Below are 25,568 nucleotides of genomic sequence, written 5' to 3'. Positions count from 1 at the left end.
AGAATATGAATCTTTAAACTTCTGCTTTGATAATTTTGGCTTCTTCGTTCGAGGCAGCATTATGATTAAAAATCTTTCACCTGATTCACAGTTCACAAGACACACACTAAGCTCTCGCCGTAAACTACACAATGCAGCCGAATGCAGCCTAAACACGCATCAGCGAGGAACCTGGGAGACAGACAATTGGGTGGAACTATTGATAAGTCGTTAACGGTTGGAGTTACTGATCTACGATTGGCTAATTCTTCAAAACTAGGAATGCACTCAACACGTGATATATGATAACACGAGTATTCAGCCAATCATCGGATGAATTAGTTGGTTCCGTTTTGCGTACTGGTTCTCCTGCTCTTGTTTCTGTAAAATCCGTAGTTTTTTCCATACTTTTCGTAGCTCGTAGTTTTTCATGAATTTCCGTAGAAACTACGGAGAATCCGTAGTAGTTGGAGTCTATGACACAGGTTAGGTAACCCAATGGAGAGTTGTACTATATAACCATTAAGTTGACAATAATTTATTTTAAACTTTCTTGTGAGTTATCAGGGTTCGTAGGGGTCCTTACAAGTGCTTATAAGTCCTTATATTTGAAAATAAAATATAAAAGCCCTTATAGGTGCTTACTTTTTCTGTAAAGCCCTTATTTTTTGGTTTTTAGTGCTTATTTTTTGCTTTTAGTGCTTTTTTTTAATCCTTTTTTTTTTTTTTTTTTTTTTTTTAATGAACGCGCATTTTTCCTCGTACCAAAGCCGAAACTAAATAAACAACTTTTCTTCCTTATATGCAACGTCAGATGGTGAATCATACTCCCGGAAATTGCTTTCCCCGCATTAACGTAACCTATATTACGCACGAGAGTACAGACAGGTGCACGTCGTTCTATTGGTCAAAGAATTGGGAAAACGGTAGAAAATTCGGTACATTCGGTATTCTTTTCCTCCCTTCCATATACTACACACGTTTGAATTTCTGTCAAGATTTTAATAATTTGCATTCTCGTACTGCGTGGTCAGTTTATTATGATCGTTATGCTTATATTATGAGTATATGCATGAATATTTATAATAATATAGTTGCAGTAACTGGTGAAGTATAGATAAACTTCCAAAAAATGGGTGTGTTTTTACACATATTAGCTTTCTAAGGAATAATATTCGGAATGGCTTAAATGAAAGGAAAGTAATCAAATAGTCAAAAGAATTTCCCCCCCCCCAATACATCATACAGTACGGAGGTTGGGAGGTTCTCCCCAAAATCTCTAATATTGAAGCAGCGGAATTTTTTTTTTTTTTTTTTTTTTTTTTTTTTTTTTTTTGTCACTGTCCAATCTGGATTGAATAGGACTAAAAGTTTTTGCGGTCTACCCAACCTAAGCGAAGATTGATTCTATTCCGGAAATTTAACGCAGTCTGTTGAAAATTAGAATCGGAAACACCCCAGATTAGTAAGTCTCTTTCTTTTCTTTTATTTAGTTCTTTATTCTCCGAATACCGGCAGCTGTTGATTCCGATTGCGTAATATCACATGTGGAAGATTACGCCACACGTATTGCGCAATAACGTTTGCGATATTTTGCAGAGATAATTAATTTTGATGTTCAGTCTGAGATTTGTTTATGAACACTTAAAAGAGTTTTTACTGTGCTTTCTAAGCAGAATATTTCTCAGTTCAGTTGGTCTATTTTTATATGATGCACATATTCAAATGTCAAAATCATTTATTTAGCCGAGAAATCTAAAGAACGGCTACAATATCTCCCCACTCCTCTTTTTCCAGTTACTACCCGGAATATTCAGCAATTTCCCAGTATGCGGGTTAGTTAAGCTTCTACTGTTAAAGGATGACTACATGAAGCAATTTCCCGTCGTCTGATTTCAGAAATGTGCCTCTTTTTTACTTAAATTACTTTGCTTGGAATATATATTAAGGGCAAACTGTTATGCAATGAAAATTTAGAAAATGTTCAATATTTTGATTTAAGTTAAATTATTTAAATATTAATATGAGTGGAAAAATAAATTGTATTTATTATTAGGTGCCAAACGAATACAGTTAATATGGCTTATTATTATTTATTTTCTATATTTTGAACTGAAATTTCATCATTAAATCTGGTAATATAGTTTAGTTCCGCATAGTTTTTTTTTCTCTCATTGTAAACTAATTCTGTAAATTGAACTGTCATTTAAAATTTAAAAAAAAAGTTAATTGTTTTCCATGGTTGAGATAATGCTCATTCTCTTAATAAATATTGCGTTGCTCATATTTTAAATTACAAGTCTAATTTTTCTTTTAAGGTTATGCAGTTGTGTATAATGTAATTAGACAGGTGCTTATTTTTTCCTTAAAATGTGCTTGAAAAGTGCTTATAGGTGCTTATTTTTTTAACTAAAATGTGGCTATGAACCCTGGTTATTTTCTTAGACATTCAAGATGAGGAGACAGTAATCAATCGAATTTTACTCACCACTCCTGCGATTTATCGCAACTGTGGAAAACCTGTTTTTTGACTCTCCCTCTATCTGGGGAGGTCTATCCTCCGTATTAGGCGGGAGGATTATATCTGAGCGGACCAATGCTATTGGCTGAGTGGTTTTGAATCCATGTAGACACTTGGTTTGATCCCTCCGTATCAGGCGGGAGGGAGCTGCAACTTTTGTTTGTGCTAATTTGAAATGGCCCTTTTTTGGTACTGATCTTTGGGTGCCGTGTTTGTAGTTGCCCTTAGGCTGAACATCGTATCTTGGAGGGCCTTTCAGCGAAATCTCCAAAGCATCACACACCATAGTATGATCCAGTGACTGGAAGATTTGTCGGGAAATATATATCTCCTCAACAAATAGTTTTATTTGAGGATCGCAATCAAGATCCACTTAATTTTCATTATCTTATTATTTTATTAAAGAACAAAATACAAAGTAATGACAAAGAAGAAAAGTGATGGCTATTTACAATATTTACATAGCATATCAGTGACCATCTTACATGAGTCGTAGGAATGTGGAGTATTGTCTTATGGCGACAACTACTCCTTCACAAACAATGCTTGGTTGTCTGCTACATGTTGAATTATGCGTCAGATGCCTCTGAGGCCCGCTGGAAATTTTGCTAGATGTTCCAACTCCAATGAGGAGAAGGCGCTCGTGAATACTTCTTTTCTTAGCCCTTGGATGAGAGGGCAATTGGTGACGTAATGAGAGGCATTTGCAATTGAGGCGCTTGTGCCGCAGGCACATTTAGTCCGCCTTCTAAAGAAGCGAAGATAATATCTCGGAAATTTCCCATGATTTGTGAGTGCTTGTACTTCGTAGTCGTCCGTCCTTGTCCTTTTGGGGGAGACTGTCGTGAATATTTTGTACGACCATCTACCCGTCTGCTCTTGTTCCCATCTTTCCTGCCATTGTTTTATCATTTCTTGTTTAAGCCTGGTCTTTATTGCCATGTCTGAGAGGGGGACTTCCACGTCTATTTCTGTCTGTTCGGTGGCTCTTTTTGCTTCAGCATCTACTCTTTCATTTCCTAACGTTCCCTCATGTGTTTTGACCCAGTGGAATTCTACTGTGTGGGAATCTTGTAGGGTGTGGAAGATTTCTTTTAAAGCCTTGATACTACTGTTGGTATTAGTGATCTTGTTGATGCTCTGCAGGGAGCTTTGCTATCTGTATAGACAAGAATTAGGACTTCTGGACTTGCGTTATGGCTTAGCCACTTGCATACCTCTTTTAGGCCCAGGACTTCCGCCTGAAAGACTGTGGCATCATTGTTTAATCTAAATCTGCTGCTAATTGTTTCCTGTGAGTTATTAAAGATCACAAAAGCTGCCCCTACTTTGTCTTCCTTCTTCGAGCCATCTGTGAAGGCTTCTAACCCCTGTCCCTTTGGGGGGTCTTTGTCCCATTTTAGGCGGTATTTTTTCACTGGGTGCTCTGAGACTGTTGAAAGTTTCTCTTCTATCTCATTACCCCCAATTACTATGCCTCCTATGTTACCATTCTCTTTATAGTGCTGTATTTGGTACAGACTTGCCTCCATGTTTGCTTTTAAGTCTAGTGGTAAGAGACCGTCCAGAACTTGTAGTGCTGAAGTTGGGGCTGTGGAGAATGCCTTTGTTATGCATAGTAAAGCTACCCTTTGAATTTGATTTAGCTTGATCTTTTGTCTTTCTGTGCCTGTGAACTATATGGGACACCCGTAGAGAATCATTCTCTCTATCGCTTGTATGTACAATGTCTTTAGGAGTTTCCCTCTTATATTCCATCTATGCGTTATCATCTTATTGAGATTATTAATGAGACATAATGTTTTGTCTTTTATCTTCTCTAAATGAGGGATCCACGTAAGTTTTTGATTGAGGGTAAAACCCAAGAGGGTAAAACCAAGTAGAGTCTCACATCGCGGAATTGTAGTATTATTCCATTTTATCCTGGGGGGAGAGCGATGAAGTTTGCAATTGAGGCCTCTAGCTCTCTGGAAAATTTTCCTGAATCTTCGAACTTTTTTGCCTAAGTTCTGTGAGGTGGGGCGACTACCATGTTTTTGTACCCCCTCTGATGTTTTGTTTATCACTTCTAATTGAATATTTAAGATTTTGTTTATAAGCATCCTTAATTTTGTCCGAGATTAATTGGATTTGTTGATTCAATTCTTCTGTGTCTTTTGCGTCCTGCATCTTACTATAGATTTTTGAGATGTCTCTCTTTAATAACAGCCAATTTGTGTGCTTTTGGGGGAAAGTATTTGCTTCGTCTTATCGACGCTGAACTTTAATTTATAATCTGTACTCCATTGTTGCATCTGGGAAAGAGACTTATGAGCTTTTTCCTCTAATCTTGTTCTATTTCCTCCCGCTATTATTAGGATAAAATCATCTGCATATGCTTGCAGTTTGACGTCATCTTCGAATTTTATTTTGAGAGCTGAATCTGCCACTACGTTCCATAATATAGGACCCAAGTTTGACCCTTGTGAGGCTCCCTTCTCATAATTATGTGTGATATTTACTCCATCCCGTTTATATGAAATTCTTCTATTGTTTAGATAACTTTTAATTATTTCATAAATGTTCTTTGGACAGTCCATCTCTTTGAGTCTTTCCAGGACTCCCGGCCACCAGAGATTATTAAAGGCCGAGGCGACGTCTAGTGCTATTACGCACATGTGAAGATTCCTTCCCTTGTTTTCGTGGATTTGTTTAATTAGCTCGTTTAATGCGTCTATGGTGCTTCTATCTGGTAAGAAGCCGAACTGCTGCCCATGCAGCTTTTTATTTGACACTAAGTAAAGGGTGAGTCTTTTTGCTAATAGTTTATCAAGAACCTTGCCCCATGCCGACAAAAGGCAAATCAGGCGATAGGCGTTACGTTGGTCAGGTCCTTGCCTTCCTTGTGGAATCAGGGGTGTTTGTGGGACCCCAAAAAATCCCCTGAAACTTTTACGGACTTACTACCGACATTTTGGAGTTTCGAGAAGGGGGGGGAGAGAAATGAAAAATTACAATTTTCCTCATTTACAGTTGAAGAAATTTCCTCAAGAACTGCACATGCAGAGGTAGAAGAAGTTTGCTTTTCTGCTAATGTAGAAGGTTTTTCAGAGACTTTTATAGGTGACTCATCTGAAATACATGTTTTTAAGTCCTCTTGATATGTTTTCCAACTTCTGTTCATATTCAGTAAGAGATCTTTGTGAATTGGATCAGTCATTGGATTTTTTGAGCCATATTTTTCACATGAGGTTTCTTTAGAAGCCATTAAATCATATTTAATAGTCTGCACTGCATCTAGGGAATCAATCTTAAGAGAGGTTCTATAGTCAGTGACAAGTGTATCCATTAAGTTGAATGCACTTTCCACTAATGGGCCATGGAAGCAACTAAGGCAGGCTTTGACCAATTTAGCCAATGTAGGATACTTATAATCATTTGTGAAATCATCTTTTAAATTAAAAACTTTAGACCAATATTTATCAGTTGTACACTTGACTTGATTTCCACTTTCATCAGATGTGTAGAGCATTTCTTTGGTGATATCAATATCACTCTGGTATAACCTTATTTCAGCTTCTACTTTTGACTTTTCATTATCACTAAAAATATGGGACTTAAAAGATGATAATTTTTCAAAAGCTGATATTGTACTGGTTTTACCTCTTAGCTCTGGATCTAATGCTGTAAAACTAATTAGATATGAATTTTTAAGGGGTAATTTCTGTTTCATATGCTGTGCTGTATTAGTATAAGCTTTCATCAGAGAAATTTGGAATTCTTTTGCTATTGGATGATTTTTTGATAATTTCTTCAGGAGAGTGGAAGCTTCTGCACCACTAAATATTACTTTGCTAGGTAGATGGAATTCTGGATTTGTGACATCAACCTTTAATAAATTATTATAAGATGTGCACTCTATATTTTCTGGCTTCATAAAAAAAGAGAAAAATTTTGCCATCAATTTATAAATACTGGAATGTATTAAATGAAGCATTGTTTTTTTTTTTTTTTGTTTCAAATAATTTAATATATGTGTTGAACTCTGGTAATACTGCTGAATATAATGCCATATGCAATAAAGTTTTGTTTTGCATAACAAATAACCCATTTAGTATTCTTTTTGTTCGATCTAAAGCATCCTTTGTGAGTTGTTGGGAATGTAAGCAAGAATACACCCCTTCAACAATTTTTTTCTGAGCTGCAGAAATATTTCTTTTATTGTATACAGTTTCAACATAAGAAAAATAATCCCCTTTATCAGTTTTATCCAAGTAGTGAAAATAAAGTGCAATAAGAGCATCCCTTAGATCTTTGATTCTTTCTAAAACACATAAAATGTACACCCACCTATGGTCTAGTCTCTTCAAGGGCTTAAGTTTTTTAATGGCAAGGGATTCACAGATTTTGAAAAAATTTTCTCTTTTACTGCAGCTTTTCATATCAAAATAGATGTCATCAAACAAATCTTCTAAGTATCTATCAAAACATGAAGGAAATTTTTTTGCACAGTTATTAGCTGTGTGACATGTGTCACCATCAATATCTAATAAGTGGGGTGCTTTGTTTGATCGTAGTCTGGTTTCAACACCCTTTTTTTTCCACGCATGGTGTTACACGTGTCCATTAATACACTAATTAAGTTTGCCTATGGAATATTATTATCTTCAATAGTATTAACAACTGCTTTAAAAACAGCTTCTGAATTGCAAGATTCCATCTTTAGAGATGCAAAATGATTAACTACAACTTCATTTTGATTGTTGTCATAAAACTGCACCAATATTGCCAATATACTTTCTTGAGCATTGCTAGTACTTTCATCCAAATTTAGAGAAAATGGAGTCTCCTTTTAAGTTTTAATGATATTTTCCTTAATAGTTTTTGCGAGCCTATATTTCATCTTATAACATGCAGTAGTCCTGGACATTTCCAACGAGTTTAGTGCCGTCTGATCGTGGCTCAACTGTTTGCAGAGTTCAATTAAATTGGGAGCTACATTGAAAGAAAGAGAATTCTCAGCAATAAACGAAGTTATTTATACCTCTTGGCGTGCTTTTCTTGTCTTTATATCCAATGGCCGAGCATCAGTCTCCAGTAAGTCATCAGTATTTTTTGAATTAGCATAATTACTTAAAGTCATTGCATGTCTAATGCACTTTGAATATTTTATGTGCGTCACAGTTTTAGAATGATTTGTGAAAGCCTTGAATCCTTCCCCACCATACTTCAGCAGTGAGTTACAAAAAACACAATATGCTTGTCCAGCAACATTTATTTTCTTGCACCATGTGCCGATGGTATCCCCATTACAATCTCTCTGTTCAATCCAATTCTACCTAAATGCATTCCGGACACCTTCTTCTAATTGTATAATATCACTATTTATATCGAGAAATTTCATGGTGAAATTCTCTTGCGTACATAAATAAAAAAATATTTCAATAAACGAAACGAAAAATTTACACGTGCATCAATAAATGAAACGAAAATTTTACACAGCGGAGAAAAAAAAGTTGAGAAGCGATCAATGACAAATAGCTAATACGGCGAAAAATCTCCTTTCTCTACTTATTGGCACCACCCCAGGAGAGATAAGACCTTTGAACCCAGAGTCACGTGATCGCACATCTGGTCGAACAAAGTCTCTCCCTTTTTTTTCTGCCGCGCCTACTAGCCAAAAAGAATCCAGAAGAGAATGTCCGAGAACCGGGGCAATGAGTCATAACTCGCAATAAGGAAAGAACAAAAAAGAAGTTTTTTCCCCCTTTTCACGCATTATCACTGCCTTTGGAGAAAGAAAGGAAAAGTTTTCACCACACACACTGACCTTGCGTTTTCTGCTTTCAAAGCAAACAAAATTACCCAGATCAAAATAAATAATTCATTATTATTCCTACTTCCTTTTGAACGACGATCCCCGGAATTTCTGGGGATCGAAGTTCAAAATCCCCGGAATTCCGGGGTTTCCCCAGAGCACAAACACCCCTGCAGAATAATACTAAATTGCCGGACTTCCATGTATCTGGAAAATAGCCTTTGTTTAGGCAAAGATTGAGCGTCTTGACAAATTTCCTGTCTGCTAGAAAGAGTTCTGTAATTTCTATTGAGAGCCCATCCTTCCCTGGGGCTTTCCCTCTTTTTGTGGATCTTATTATACCCTCTATTTCTTCTTCTGTGAATTGTAGGTCATCTTCTGTGATGAACTTTCTCTCTTATTTGTCTGTGGAACCTCGTGTCCTCTTCTTCCCTATCCTCGGGAAAATGAAATCTTACAATTGCTTTGATTGTGTCTGATGTATTTAATGTCTACTGCCCTTGTTCATCTTTAATCCTACATAGTTTAAGAGGGGAGTAGGCTTTTCCCTTGGCCAGATTAAAGTACTTGCTGAAAGGGGAGGTTAGCTTTAGGCTTTCCCAATATGTGTCCCATTACTTTAACTTTTCTACTTGAATCTGCCTTTTATAAGTAGTGGCAACCTTCTTGTATTCCTGCCTTTTTAGTTTGCGATTGGGGCCTCTAGCTCTCTGGAAAATTTTCCTGAATCTTCGAACTTTTTTCCTAAGTTCTGTGAGGTGGGGCGACTACCATGTTTTTGTGTCCCCTCTGGTGTTCTGTTTATCACTTCTAATTGAATATTTAAGATTTTGTTTATAAGCATCCTTAATTTTGTCCGAGATTAATTGGATTTGTTGATTCAATGTTTTTTGCATCCTGCATCTTACTATAGATTTTTGAGATGTCTCTCTTTAATAAAAGCCAGTTTGTGTGCTTTATTTTAATTCTCTGTGTTAGCCCTGTTGCCGAGAATTTATTCTGGACTTGAAAGTTGACCGCCTGATGGTCACTCAAAGTTTCTCTTTGATCTACCGCCAATTGATCTATGAATAGGCTATTCTTTTGTTTAATTAGGTTTATATCAATCCATGAATTACCCCTTGGCCCTGAAAATGTTAGGGGTGGCTGTCTGCTTCGTTCATAACTGTAAGGCCTGTTGCGGCAATGAAGTCTCCTAGTCTCTGTCCTCTGGCGTCTGTGGGGCTTGGGCCCCAAAGAGTGTTTTTGGCATTGAAGTCTCCACAGACAATTGTGGAGATCTGAGCTGTCTGTATGTGGTCTTCTAATCTGGACAGAATCGGATCCAGATCATCGTGTGGTGGACAGTACACTGAGATTAAATTAAAAGGCGTGTCGCCGTCTATTTTTAACACTACGATTTCTGTTGTGTGGATTTCTAACATTGGGACGGATGGATCCGTCACTATGATGGCACTTTTTGCTCCTTCCGGGTGATTATAGTCTCTCTGGGGGAAGCCACAAAGTTTATTCTTTATTAGAAAAGGCTCCTGAATGCAAGCTATTAAGTAGCTGCTTTTATTCTCTAAGTCCCTTCTAAGTTGTTGGCTCGCACCCCTTGAGTGCTGTATATTAACTTGTGTGATCTGAAACTTATCCATAGTTAATTTTCTTCCTTATTATTTCTAGTTCTCTTATTTTACTTGGACATTGATTATCCTTCCCATTATGTTTATGATCTAGGTTTAATCCAAAGTCTTGATTGGCCTTTTTGCAATTTTTACACCTATCTTTTTTAGATTTACAGTCTTTAAGTGTCCTGTCTTGCCACATTTTTGGCAGCATTGTTCTTCCCTACAGAACTTTTTGGTATGCCCGAAGCCTAAGCAGTTTTGACATTGCGTGACCTGAATGTATTCTCTTACATTTTTTCTGGTCCAAAATAAATTTATCTTTTTAGTTTTCATTAATATTTTGAAAGTGGTTGGGTCGACTGAGCACACCCAATGTTTACCAAAAGCATCCATTCATATTGAACTTAACTTCTAACTCTGCCGATTGGATATTGGGATTTTGAGTTAAGATTTTTTCTTTTAGAGTTTCCGCATCTATCTTTTCTTTTATATTGTATATTATTATTCTAGGATTAAACGTTAAAGGCCTTTGAGGCTCTACTAAGTCTTAGTTTTTGATTCTCTCTTATCGCGTCTTCTAGCTCTTTTAAGTCATCCTCTTTAACTGTCTTAATAAGCACTCCACCTTTACGTATATTTTTCACACTTTTGACTCCTATTTTGAGATCATTCAGATTTATGTTTTTAACTAATTATTCTTTAACATCCTGTGAGGATGCGCCCTCGTCCTTTGGAAACACTAAAAGTTTATGTTCTTTTCTCCTAATGGATCTGGATCTGGATCTTTGTCTTTGTTTTAGCCCGTTAGCTTTATCTGCGAATGTCTCTTGTGGTTGATTAGTAGACACTACTCCCTGAATGTAATCCTCTATATTCTGCGTATTCTCAAGTTGTCCTTCTAAGTACGCTATTCTTACGTTTTGCTTTGTCATTAACATTAACAGACTCGTAAATTGGTCTTTGATAGTCTTTCCTAACTTTTTAGAAATTTTTTCATTATTTGAGATACCAATTAAGGTACTTAGACACTCATGTGCCTCTTCAATAAATTGTTCTGCATTGGCACTTTCTAATCTTTGTACACTAATTACAGTTTTTGTACTTTTAATACTTTCACTATCTTCATCTGTGTGATTACACTGTCTTTGAGTCTCATCCGGGTCCCTTCGATCCCCGGAGCCTTCTGGCCTCTCAGAAAGGAGTTCACTTGGAGCGGTCATAGTGCTTTGTATTTGTTAGACACACTATGAGCGTGTGGGGGATGTTTGCCCTACTCGGAAACCACCACAGGCACCATAAGGAGCGCGACAAGTGCGGTGGGTGCTCTTCGCAGTGACCGGTACCCTGGGGTTCTCACTGATCACCACTACTAAGCTGTGGAATTAGTTGGACCCTCTTGCAAGGAAGCCCCCAGACCACGGCAAGGTCAATTCCACTGGAAAGCAATTTTTGCAAATAGATCACCCGTTGACGACTTTTAAACTCAGATAGTACTGGACAGCACCCGACGTTCTTTCTGATATGCGTCAAAGATTTCAACGTTTCCATTTCAATCAAAACTACAATAATCACTTCCTCCTGGGGGGAGAAGACGGTAAATCGTTTGACCCCCTTTATGGGTCCAAGAGTTAGAATATGGTCGATCCGTACACGTGTTTGTCAAGAGCTTATATGAAGAGTTATGTGGTCATGTTATAATTGCATTTGCAAAATAAATTAGTTATAGTGTGACAGATATGTTTTCTTCCTGTAACATTAGTTTTCATTTGCTATGTATTTGAAAACAGTTCAAAATTGAACATCTAGGTTGAAATATTCGGATGGTAGACAGATAGATTACATGTGTTCGACGAAGCGTTTATATAACCTGCCATGAACTACTAGGTTTGTTAGCAATAGGTTGTGTATGTCCAGAATTATTGTAATGATTCAAGAGGTGGTTTTGAGAATTTTTTTAATGATGCGCATGAACTTCGTTATCTATGTCCAACATTATCAAGACAATTTGAGAGATAGTTTCAAGAATTTTAAATGATGCTCAATAACTTCATAACTTATGTCCAAAATTATCAGGATGATTTGAGAGATAGTTTTAAGGTTTGGCTTGGTTTATTAGATTACGGCACAGCACTTGAGGGCTATCTGCCTTAAGGGAGGGATGCCTTCGTGGAGGACTTTTTAAGGGAAACTGGCTCGTATACATGTTACACATGGGGAAACCCACGAAAACACCCATGCAGCCAGCCCGTTCGCGGGATTCAAACCTCGAACCGAACTACCAGTGTTCAGGAATGTTACCGCTCGGCTGCTGGTGGGCTGGAGATAATTAGATAGTTTTAAGAATTTTCAGTGATGCTCCTGAACTTCATTATGTATGTCCAAAATTATTAAAATGATGCAAGAGATAGTTTCCAGAATTTTCAGTGATGTACAGTGTACTGATTACTAAAAGGTTCTGGCAGATTCTATTAAATGTCACGCTGAAATACTGTATCAGTTAGGGCCCTCATGAGAGATACTGATTATTCAAATACCACTGAAATTGTAATCCCTTTTTTTTTTTTTTTTTTTTTTTTTTTTTTTTTTTTTTTTGTGAATTCTTTTATACTACACATTAGTAAAAGTAGTTATTGTAAATTTTTGGAAAAAAATATTTAATGATTTCTTAGGTTAGGATTCGAAGATTCAAATGATCTCTCTATGTTGGTCCTTATGTTAATTGCGTGGAGAAACAAAATTACATTTAAAAAATAAGCAAAAGCCTGAAAGGGTTAATAGCTGATTTTTAAATAATCTTTCTTGAATAATCGTTTTTCTGTAATGCGTGCTGATGTGTATCATTTAATTTAAAATTTAAATAATAATAATAATAATAATAATAATGTTTTGCAATTTACTCAAATAACATTTATGTAATTCTAGATCAATGAATGCGCTTCTGATTCATTTTATTTCTACTAAAATAAAACAACAATAATTATAAATGGGGAGGTATAAAGGAAATCAAGAGAAAATATTTGTTTTCTTTATCTGAAGAAAAAATGCCAGTTACAAGAGATACAAATTTTTATTTTCTTGAGACTGAACACGAAACAGTAGATATAAGATGTATTTATCCATATTTATATATAATCATGTTGATCACATATTCATTAGTTTACTTAAAAAATTTCTTTATATTCAAAACCTGACTCATTATTTTTAAAATGATATAAATTTCGACTTCTCAAACGTTCATGAAAATCTATTATGCTATCATCGTCTTCAACTGGAACAATTCATTAAGCATTTTTTTAGAAATATGGGTGTATGTAGTAATTATGTCTGATGTCACTAATTTTCTTCAAATGCTGAAGTGTACTTCAAGTATGTGTTTTTATTATTTTCTTTAAATGGAAAAGGATATTGATTAAAATGTGTTTTTCCTCCTTTTCTAGATAAAACACAGAAGCTTCTGTTCTTAGGAGCATCCAGATTACATTATAATGGAATTATTAATCAGCGTTTATCAGAAAATAATACTTGTTCCTCACAGAATCTTACAGCCTCTGGTTTGAAAAAAGAAGGTACTTTTGTAATATATCACTCTCTTCAAAATATTTTATTTTATTTTTTTAATTTTAAAATACTGATATAGCATGAAATTCAGAAATTTTAATGTTTATTATTAAATTTTATGAAAATGTAGCCTACTTCATCATAACCGGGAAACCTTATCCAAAAGATGATATGGAAATGCCCATATAAACAAAGGAAATACATGTGGTCCTACAAGCAACGATCAAGAGGCATTTTAAAGAAATGAAAGCTGAGCATTACATGATTAATGTTTAAAAAAGATAATTTTGATTAATCAAATGTAGAGAAATTGTTCCATTATATTAGAAAATGAAACTGGAGATTATGAATATAGATTCATCAGAGTAAGATCCAGAACTGAATAAATACTTTAGCTGTGACAGCTCTTAGGAAAAAAACTAAGAAGTATGGAATTGAAATTCTTAATCTCTTAATAGACTTAAAAAAAGTTTATGCTATTTTAATTTAAAAAAAGATTTATTGTAGCTATGAAAGAATTTAACATGGAAGATAAGTCTGTAAAATTTATCTTCATTGCTTAAAGTGAAGAAAATTGATCAGATCCAGATCTTTACAGAACCAATGCAAATAAAGAATGGCATTAGGCATGAACATTTAATAGTATATCTTCTCTTCTTCATAACTTAAAAGGCAGTTTGAAATTCAGTGATTAATAGAAGATGATTAATCTTTACAAACTCTGCAAGTTCTTGCATGTAAAAATGCATTGGTATAATAACCAAAAACATTCATAGATGAAATTTAATTTCTTTAAAACATTAGAACAAAAGGTGGGCAAGATGAACTTCTTTAAATCAAAATAAAACTAAATACAGTACAAAGTCCAATATCCGGAATGATCTAAAATCCGTACCTTAAAGCCACCAACAAAAATTTTTTAGGATTTTTTTTTAATGCTTTATGCATGAGCATTTGATTTTTTCCCCCATGAGAAAGCATGTGGAGAATCCCGATTCTTAGTTTCACTTTAGTGCTGAATAAAATACCTCGTTATTGAAGAAACGATCATTTTAGCATAAATTTGTTTGATTAATAATTTGGCTCCATAGCTGCATATCTGCTTTTCCAATTAATGATTTTGTAAAGAAATGTGTAGAAGTGGTAATAAGTAAAGATGATGTATCAGAAGTTTTTCATTGTGATGGCAATGTTCCAATCATCAATCAATTAATGGATGGCAAAATCTGTAGTATGGTTCTAGATCCAGAAAATACTGTTACTGATAGTAAAGAAAGTGATGAGAGATTATTGAAAATGAAAAAATTTCGATTGACAATTTAGCCGGAATTCTCCACGTAGCAATTACAAGACTTGAACAGTGGAACTTTGTAACTGAAGAAATTATGTCTGTCTACAGAATTGAAAAGAAATATAAACAGTAGAGTCTGATGCCTATGTAAATTCTTAGAAATTCAAAAAACCTCTTTGTACTCAGCAACAATATTACAGCAAAATATACTAGAGTTTTATGGCTAGTAACATGCTTTTATGGTTTAGAAAATATTTTTCAAACTTAATTAAAAAGAATTTGGAAGAAAGAATAAGACAGAGACGTTATCTTTTACTATGGTTTTAATTGAAGTATGAGCCGAACAGTTGTCTTTAGTTCAGGCAGTTTTTGAATCATCCATTAAGCCAAGCAGTTTCAAATGTTGCCAAGCCTCCTGTATGAAATTATTTTCAAATTGCTCATTCATTAATGTTTGTGTCATCCTTGCTCTTTCATTTGAATTATAGATGACAGGGAAAATCGTTAGTCCTTTTTAAATGCTTGAGGTCATTTATTTTCCTTGATTATGAAAAGTTTGATTTGTGTATTCCTGCAGGATTTGTACGTGCCAGAATTGTAAGTTTTGCTTTGGAATGTTTGATGCTAGTTTGGAATTTTCTGCATAGATTGCCAAGGTATTTTGGGGCATGTGTTACTAGAAAAAATCAGTTTCATCAATGTTATATTTTTCCTCCCTGGAGATAGCTTTTTGCTATTTATGAGTTCGATGAATCCATCTGATAATTCTTTAAATGTTTTGCCTGAAATTTAACTAAATTTAAGTCTCTCATACCATAAGGATTTTTAAATTTAAGTAATCAATGTGTTGATTTTGGCACTCGGTTTTTAACTCCATTTCCTCACAAAATATTTTGCGTCGAGCCATTAGCATAAGACTTGTCACTGAGGCAGCATGCCCTTGCTACGATGCTGTTTTACCCATTCAATCATTACTTTGTCATGATCATCACTTGTATTGTAATGAATGATTTTTCTGGATTAAAAGAAAAATTGCTGGTATTCACTGCAAGTTGAATGTCAAAATTTGCAAAAGATTCCAAATACTCTTTGATCTGCAATTCCAATATTGGCAACTCTTTTTGACATAATTGAAAATTCAAACTTGATAATATAGCTGTAATAATAATAATAGTCTGCCAAAAATGATAAGCTGGATCCAATTAAAAAATTAACAATTTGCTATATTAACTAAATTTGAGTTTATTGAATTCTAATTTTTTTCTCCCTTCCTCGTTGCTATGCTGTTTTAAGAAAACTAATATGAGTCAAATATATCACATATTGTTTAGGTCGGATACAAAAATGCTGACCTCCTACATCCATTCAAAGGCTGAAAGTATAGTCATTAAAAACACCAATACAATTTATCAATCATTGTATTTTCATTGGCCAGGGATTGACTCCTTAGGCAGCAGGTGTTTGAAAGTGACATGGAGGAATCTCTGTTTGTTTGGAGAAAAATTGCTTTTATGGCACAGTAGCTTTTTGTATAGTATTATATTCTGCATTTCTGGACTTTTTAAGAAGAAAATTGCTGGTAGTTCTAAGGTCTGGATTTTAGACTTTCACTGTATTTGAATTTCAAGTTTCAGCAGAAGTAGTAAATATTTTACTTGGCAAAATAAAATGACTCCTGTTAGATTAACAGCCTATGTGTAATTAATGCCAGATTTAGTTCTACCATTTTTCATGACTGTTGGAAACATTTTGTAACCCCTGTATGTTCTTTCTTGCCATAATTATTGTATTTCAATATACAGTACAAAGTCTGAAATCCGGACGTCCAATATCCTGAATGATCTAAAATTCGGACTTCAAAACCATGAACATTTTTCTCTTAGGCTTTAAACATGCCCATTAGATTCCCCCCCTCCGTGCATAATAAAACATCTGGAGAGTCCCGATTCTTAATTTCACTTTTACACTAAACAAAATACCTTCTTATTGAAGAAACAATCATTTTAGCATAAATTCGTACGATCAGTAATTTGGTTCCTTTGCTGCGTATCTGCTTGGCACACATCTCAAACCGAAACATTCCACATAGATGCATCGTTGATCTGATGCCAACCTGGCAAATCATTATTTATTATACTTTCCTTTCATCACCACATGTTTATCAACACATTTTTATGTTAGTAATTGAATAATAAAGTAGTATGGTAACATTTTATGTTGACATTACGCTTGGTGATGATTACAGATTTAAGTTAAATGTGCGAAAAATGTTGACGAGAAAAAATTTAACAAAAATTTCTTTCCATATGCTAAAAATAGATTTTGCTGATGATACTTATAGACCCAAAGATTATATTTAAGGCTGTTTGAATTAAGAATAACTGATTTGTTATTCACATAAAGCCAGAACCAGCACCAGGGCTCGCATGGCTGCACCGGGCTGAGAATTTAGGATCCACAGTGACTGCATCAGACAATAAGATATCTAGCACTGGCCCTCAATAAGGCTTAAGTATATGTGTGAATTTATTTATTCAGAACTCTGATAAGCCTTAAGCATGTGCAAGAAATAGACATAAGTATAATAAATAACTAAACTAATACAATTCAGGCTTAATTGTCTCAGTGCGTGATAGAAGCAAGATAAAATTTAACGGAACAACTTGTCGCTAGTTGCCAAACTCATGATGCATAGCCAAATATGTGTAGTGAACGGTAGCTAAATTTGGTGATGATAGCCGCGAATTTTAAAGGTTTTCAGATATCGCAAAACAAAGGTGAAATTTTCCAATCAACGGATTTTGTAAAAAAAAAAAATGTGGAGAAGCGGTAATAAAGGAAGATGATATAAAAGTTTTTCATTGTGATGACAATGCTTATCAATCATCAGTCAGGTAACGAATGGTGAAATCTGTAATATGGTTATAGGTCCAGAAAACACCCCTACCAATAGTGAAAAAAGTGACAGTATGTTACTGAAGAGTGACAGTGAGAAGTATGTTACTGAAAACGAAAAAATTTCAATTGGCAAGTTAGTCGGAATTCTCGACACAACAGTTACAGGACTTCAACAATATAACTGAACAAGAGATTATGTCTGTCTACAGAATTAAAGAGAAAGTATTAGCTTAAAAAATGAAGCAACTTAAACAACTTACATTGAAAGAACTGTTTAATAAGGTAAACAAATAAATATTAATCTTTTTTTTTTTTTTTTTTTTTTTTTTTTTTTTTTTTGTAAATTTTGTTACCCTTTAGATCAAAAATACATCATTATTTCATAAATCACATTTTCATACTTATAATTTTATAATTTCTACATGCCATCTTACTAGATTTAAACTGATGATCTAATATCCGGAAAAATCCCAAATGCAGAATCGCCGAAATTGATGAGTCCGGATTTCAGACTTTGTACTACATAAGTCTTTCCTTTATCTGAACATTCTACGGATCTGTGATAGTGCATACAATTAACACAGTGTATGGCTGCAAAACAGTCCTTGGTAGTGCCACTTTTGGCAATTAAAGCACTATGGCACTTTAAACACAAAAGATCGTGTAGTTGGCAAATTTGATTTAAGTTTTCTGATGGCACCAATTGAATCTCGCATTACTGCATAAGTGCCTTAGTTTGATTTTTGTAAATTATGAAATTTTTTTGTGAATTCTAAATCATGCACACTCAGAGCAGCTGCTATTTCAACTTTATGACAATTAGAGGGAAAATCTCTGAGTAAAACGTTTACTGATTTCTGGTGCTTAGCATTTAATACATAATGCTCAGTTTAGTAACCTAGCAAAGAAGTGCTTAATGCACATTGACCGTCAGATCCTTGGGACTGTATTTTAAGAAACTTGCTGTTGAGGTGGTTAAGAAAATTCACATTTGGTAGTTGTCATTTCAACCATAAGAATTCAGAAAAATATAATATCTCCAGGCTTTACCATAACTGTAGGGATTAAGTTTTGACCTATAATATGTATCTGCTGCTGCTGCCCATCCATCTGGAGAAAACTGGCATTATTAGCATTAAATTATTATAGCTAGCATTAGAATTATTAACACAACTGTCTTACAACATTTACATTAGAATTAATTGCAAAGTTAACAGACAGCATTAACTTTAGAATTAAACATTAGATTTATTAGCATAGACTAGGCCATCCAACTTATTTTTTAAAGCTAAATCATTTTTAAAGTTTTTAATTGCCTTGACTATTTTAGAAGCATTAGTTGGTTTTCTAATTTTAATAACAACATTGTCATTATCAATATCATTATTGCTGCTATTAACTTCCTTCTCGCTTGTACTTAGAGAATTAAATTCAACTCTCTTATCTATATTACTAACAAATAATTTACTAACAAAAATCACTTACCTTTTAATTTTCTAATAATATCCTTATTCTTTTCCATATGCAGGACAAGAATTACAGAAAGTGTCAGAAACAGAGCAATCCCACACACAGAGTAATTTGCCATAAGAACACTTCATATCCAGTAAATGCCTTTCCTGGGATTAGATTTCACATCTTAATGTAGCTATTATTGAATTCAGATCACTAATATCTAGTAAGACAATAACTCATGGACAGTAGCCCAAAGAGATGATGAAGGTTGTGAGTCTTTAAAAGAAAAACATTTTGAAGTGTCTTAGAATATGACAAATAAATGATGCAGGTCAAAGATCTCCGTGTTTGGAACACTATCTGACTTGTGATGAAATAGATAAAATTATAATCTTAAGAATTAAAAGAATAAAATAAATTGGTTAGGTATTAATAAAAGATGATCACTATACAGATGAAATACTAGGGAATTATTTTCTCCCAAACTATCTGACATCTGAATAAGAGATAGATTTAAAACTCGGAGGGATAATATGCCTTGTGAAAAATCTTCTTGGTTGGCTGATTTGGAATGCTGTGGTCTGTAACAGACTTCTAGGAGATGTCAAGGTCCACCTGTAAATGTCATACCATGAAGGAGGAAAAAGAAACACATAGAAATGCAACCAATGGGCAGATAGTAATTTTATAGAAATATATGAATAAATGATGGAAGTGTGATGCATTTTATGAAAACATATAATGCATTTTCAAAGAATCTTTAAATATTTTTTTTTTGTGTTCTGTTTCTTTGATTAACCAAAATACAATAATACCAAACTGAATGCATGGTTAATATTAAAATGTGAATTTCATGTTATAAATTTAATTTCAGGTATTTCATGTCATAAGTATTGCTTATCAAATATAAAGGCCTCATGCTATTTTTGTGAACAGTCAATCTGTTCTGCATGCTCAAGAGTTTGTCAAGTTTGCAAGCACGAATTTTGTCAGTTATGCTCTCTTTTAAAGTAAGTATAATAAAATTTTACATATTTAAAGAGTCCAAAGAGTTGATCAATTTTATAATCATATTTTTGCTTTTCATTGATAATTAAAATAAATCATAGTTAAAAATATTGACTGAAAAGGTAAAAATAAAGAAAGAGAAAATGAGAAGGGGGTAAGTAAAAGTCTATACAGCATTGCATTTTTTAATTTTTGCCTAATTCTGGAGTTTTAAATTTGTCAAATGTTAAATTTATGTTTGATGAAGGATTAAATAGCTAAATGATATTAATCAATTGATATTCACTGTTAATTATATATTAAAAACATTTAACTGAAATTCACACTTAAATGATTTTTAAAAAATTATACAGGAATATTTGAAAATTACTGTAGCTGCTTTTTGCTTTATATTTTATTAATCTGATAACTGTTCATAAAATATTTTTATCTAAATCAGAATATTAAACAGTTTAATGTATTTTAATGTTAACATGTAGAAATTACATGCAATAAATTTTAAAAAGTGCACTGATTTGAATATTAAAAAAATTGGTACCATTCAAGAGAATAAAGTGCAAAATTTTGAAGTGCTGGGTAAGACATACACAACACTCGGCATCATATGTGCATACTTACAGTATGTATGGGAAACAAGTAAAAGTCTGAAAATTTAACTGTTTAATGTTGATATATAATAAACCTAGGTACTCTGATTCATTTAATATTAGCTAAAAGGTTTCTAGTAAATTTATAAAATTAGAAACAAAATCTCATGTGGACACCACATGACTTCCTTGTATAGCCTATTAGACATTTTTTGCTGCACTTTATTTAAACTTATTTCTTCAAATTTTATTAGAGATATATTTTTCATTCAATTAATTGAATTCTCATTTTGCAGCAATGGAAAATTTATAAAAACTCAAAACATCTGCATTAAAAATTGTAAAATACAGGAAAACATTAAATACCACATCAGTTAAAAATAGTTTAAAAATTTTTTTTTTTACAATTAAAATTAAAGTTTCTATGCCAAAGCAAACAATTCACCCAACGTTCAAGAAGAACAAAGTTTTGGTGCACTAAATTAAAGTCAACTTTTGGTCTCACTGGGCAAAAAGATGCTGAAGTTGATGCACCAACTGACTTAATTCGCTGTTCTACTAAGTGTTTCAAATGTAAACAAATGGCGGACTCCTTAGGCTTAGTACCCCTTAAACTTTTAAATTGTCAATAATTCTACAATTATTGCTCGCAGATTAAGGGCATAAAAACCTTAACTGAAACATAAAACAACATAATTCAACCACTTTCAAAGCAAAAAATGCACAATTTACTAACATATAAAAATAACAATACTGAGCTGGGTAAGAGGATGGGTATGTATATATATACAGGGTGATTATAATTAAAGTTTAAGTTTCAAAACACTATAAAAAAGAACCACTGATGAAAATGATGTGAAATTTGAAAGGAATGTTATTGAAGAAGGCGGAAAGCGTATGGCAGAAGAAAAATTTAGTTTCAAAAGTTAGCAACAGATGGCGCTGTAAGCGGCAGAATCACGATGAGAAACGAGAAATGATTCGTAAAACAACGGCTAAGGTGGAAGTTACACAATAAAACGCATTGACAAATTAGAATTGTTGAATAATTTTATTTGCATGACTGTACATATCACATCGAAAGGGACAAATCGGTTTCAAGAGTTTTGCGGCGACATACCGCATAAGAACCATTCATCAAAGAAGTTCGGAACTGTCGCGAGACTGGCGCAAAACATGTTCAGTATGGTGTCCACCGTTGTGTGCAACAAGTTGAAAGCGACAAACAGCATGTTCCACAACGGATCGCAGTGTCTCCGGGGCGATGTTCAGAATGTGTTGCAAAATGCGTGCCTTTAATTCCGCTAAATTTGCAATTGGAGCACGGAACACAACATCCTTCAGATACCCCCACAGCCAGAAATCACACGGAGTAAGATCAGGCGATCGGGATGGCCAGGCTGTAGGGAAATGACGGCTGATAATTCGAGCATTTCCGAAATGGCACCTCAGCAGCTGTTTCACGGGATGTGCAATGTGCGGAGGAGCGCCATCTTGCATAAAAATGATTTCATCCACACATCCATGCTGTTGCAGAGCTGGAATCACGTGGTTGCACAAAAGAGACGCATACCTCTGACCAGTGACGGTTGCGGGAACAGGACCGGAAGCACCCATCTGCTCGAAAAAATATGGTTGTAGGATGAATGAAAAGCCACACCATACCGTGACCTTTTCAGGATGAAGTGGTACGGGGTGCGTTGCCAGTGGATTTTCTGTTGCCCATATTCGACAATTCTGGGTATTCACGTATCCTGTCAGATAGAAATGGGCTTCATCTGTCCACAAAATTTTCCACGGCTGTTCATTATCTACTTCCATGCGAGCCAGGAATTCTAACGCAAACGTCTGCCTAGCTGTCAGGTCAGACAGAAGCAACTCCTGCGCATGGCCAATTTTGTACGGATAGTATTGCAGGATGTTTCATACAATTTTCAGCACTGTGCTCATAGGCCTGTCCAATGTTCGGGCAATTCCTAGTGCACTGCATGGTTGCACACTACCGGCCGACCCCTCCTGTAATGCTGTGGCCACTTCTTCAACTACCGTCGAATGCACTCGTTTTCTCCCTCTACCAAATTGCACATCAAACGAACCTGTTGTTTCGAATTTTTGCATCATTTTCTTTAGACCTGCGACACTCATTGGACCAACGCCTTCTTTTATACCCTTCAGTGTCCTGAATTTTTCCAGAGCTACTCTTGCACAATCATCATTCTTGTAATACAGCTTTACCAGCAGAGCGCGGTCCTGCAGTGAAACACCCATGGCGAACGTCTGAGACGCGAAATGAGGAACAGCCTGGCACCTGGTGGCTTTATAACACTGAAATTTAACTAGCATTTTAATTTACGTCTTCTTCCGCTTGCAGCGCCATCTGTTGCTAACTTTTGAAACTAAATTTTTTCTTCTGCCATACGCTTTCCACCTTCTTCAATAACATTCCTTTCAAATTTGACGTCATTTTCATGAGTGGTTCTTTTTTTATAGCGGTTTGAAACTTAAACTTTAATCACTCTGTATATATATATAAAATATGTAAAATATAAAATCTAGCTTTCAAATAATAAATGAATGGCTGAACTGGCAGCTGCCATATATGAACACTTGCAAATTAATCCCAAATATAACATTATTGATCCTGATATGGGATGCCATGAGCAAAATAAAGAAATAAATATTGTGTGCCTCTAGCCACCACCATCTAGATTACCACCTCATTGAATTTATTTGGTGGTGATTGTATGAAAAGGCACCAGTGTTTTGAAAATTTGAAATTTATCTGGCAAAATCTATTTTATATTTTTGTTGGTATTTTTGTATTTTATTTATTCTGGATTAAAAAAACAGTCATTTTTTCATGGAGTTTTATGTGTTTTTAGAGCTATTGCCATTTACTTAGATGCCAGTGTTTGTATTTGGTGCGAAGTGGTGCCCCATTCGCAAAAACATTTTTAAAAAAATTAAATGCTTGTTCTAAAGTTTAACAAAAAAGTTTATCTAAAGTTACACTAATCATTGTAGGCATATATAGTTACTGAATATTTCTATTTTTAATATTTAATTGTAGCCACACAGTTAATTAGTATAATAGTAATTAATAGGGGAACTTGGAGGTAAATCTTTGTTTAACATTACAAATGTAATTTTACTGATTATTCTCAAAAGTATTCTTACATTAGTAAATAATTCATAATAATGAAATGTTTTTCTTTATGTAACATATTAGGCCATCTGTAAAGTTCTGTAGTTTTTTATGATGAATATAAATGAAGCAGTTCAAAGATATAAGAAATTTTTATTGAATCACATTAGCACCATTTTCTATTTTCTGACTTTTTGGCAATCCACAGGTAACTGGAAAATTTCTTTTTAAAAAAGTCATTAGAGTTGTTCATGAAGAAGTTGTTAATATCCTGTTAACAGTCTCTAAAGGCATGAACTCCAAGCCATTTATAAAATTTTGAAATGACTTAAAGAGATGAAATCTGAGCAGGCAAATTCTAGTGAATATGGCAAGTGACATGAAACATTTCAGACATACTCAGTAAATCTTTGTCTGACATTCATTAAAATATGTGTTGATCACTGCCATAATCAAAGACAACAAACCGAAGACTGGTCTATTCTGACTAATTTGCTTTGATTTTTTAATTTTAAAACTTCCATTTGGGAACAGTATTTTTCTGAAATCAGTGCCTGATTTGGTGGCAACAATTCATAATATACAATTCCTTTGTAGTCCCAACCATGCACAAAACACTACTGTATTGGTATGCTTAACTTTTGGTGTTACCAAAGAAGGTTTTTTTTGTCTTATCCCAGGAACCTTTTTCTTGCAGCATTGCTGTATAGCAATTACTTCTCGTTTTCAGCCATGAGCCGTTTCAATAAAGGAAGTTCTTTATTTTTTCATTGAAGCTATATAATTCCCTTCATTATTCGATACTATACAGTTCACAAAGTTATATAGGAGGGTTTTTTTTTTTTTTTTTGTCATAACTAAAAGCAACCATATTCTCCTCTGTTAAAGTAAGAGGTAACCATACATCTTAGCAACTTACATACCTAGTCTTCTTCAAATGAGCACTGTGCTTTTTGAAATATTTATTCTGTCTTATAATTCCTGAACTGTGTAACTTGATTTTCTGTGATAGCTGCTTTTAATATGTCCTTGTTCACAATCATCATCTTCATGACAGAAATTTCTGCACTTTACCCCTTCACAGCAAGTGTATCATATATGCATGAGTATTTTATCCTCTTACATGATAGCATGCTGCTTAGTGCAACTCATCTTGGAGATGGTATGTTGTTACTGTGGTATGATCTGGCAGGATGGGGTATTTTGTCTTGATAAGCGTAACTGTAAAAAACGCTTCAATATTTTCTGTAATCGTAACTAATAATGATATTATCATAAATACGAGGGCTATCCAGAAAGTAGATTACGTTTTGGAATAAAAAAATAAACAAAGTATAGGAAACAAATTTTATTATATACAGATGAAAGCCACACTCAAATACTACTTTTCTACATAGTCACCATACAAATTAAGGCATTTATCGTAGCGATGTACGAGCTTGGAAATTCCTTCGTCGAAAAATTCGGCCGCCTGCGCCTTCAACCACTTCGTTACCTCTTCTTGCCTTCCATCTTGCACAAAACTTGTGGTAACCAAGCTTTTCGCTGATGATTTCGTGCAACAAACTTCGCGAAATTTGTGGAAAACTCAAAGAAAGTTCCGTTATTGTGAAATTTCGATTTTCACGGACTTTAGCATCGACTTTTTCGAGAAGTTCGGCGGTCACTATGCTGGGTCTCCCACTTCGATCTTCGTCGTGAACATTGGTTTGGCCA

General features: G+C 34.4%; 1 protein-coding gene across 6 annotated transcripts in view; it reads left to right on the top strand.

Annotated features, from left to right (window-relative positions):
* Nucleotides 1-25,568, top strand: part of LOC118191332 (uncharacterized) — a 61,280-nt gene that overhangs the window by 22,559 nt on the left and 13,153 nt on the right. For all 6 annotated transcript variants that reach the window (XM_035362150.2, XM_035362161.2, XM_035362129.2 and 3 more), the window contains 2 exons: nucleotides 13,348-13,476; nucleotides 19,987-20,122. In XM_035362150.2, coding sequence (XP_035218041.1) covers nucleotides 13,348-13,476; nucleotides 19,987-20,122 — 265 coding nt within the window. The remainder of the gene's footprint in view (nucleotides 1-13,347; nucleotides 13,477-19,986; nucleotides 20,123-25,568) is intronic.

The sequence above is a fragment of the Stegodyphus dumicola genome, chromosome 4, assembly GCF_044657685.1.
Source record: "Stegodyphus dumicola isolate Sdum_Otavi_A_Nest chromosome 4, ASM4465768v1".
Lineage (NCBI taxonomy): Eukaryota > Metazoa > Arthropoda > Arachnida > Araneae > Eresidae > Stegodyphus > Stegodyphus dumicola.
The sequence above is the reverse complement of the archived record's forward strand: the minus strand, read 5'-3'. Positions and strand labels throughout refer to the sequence as shown.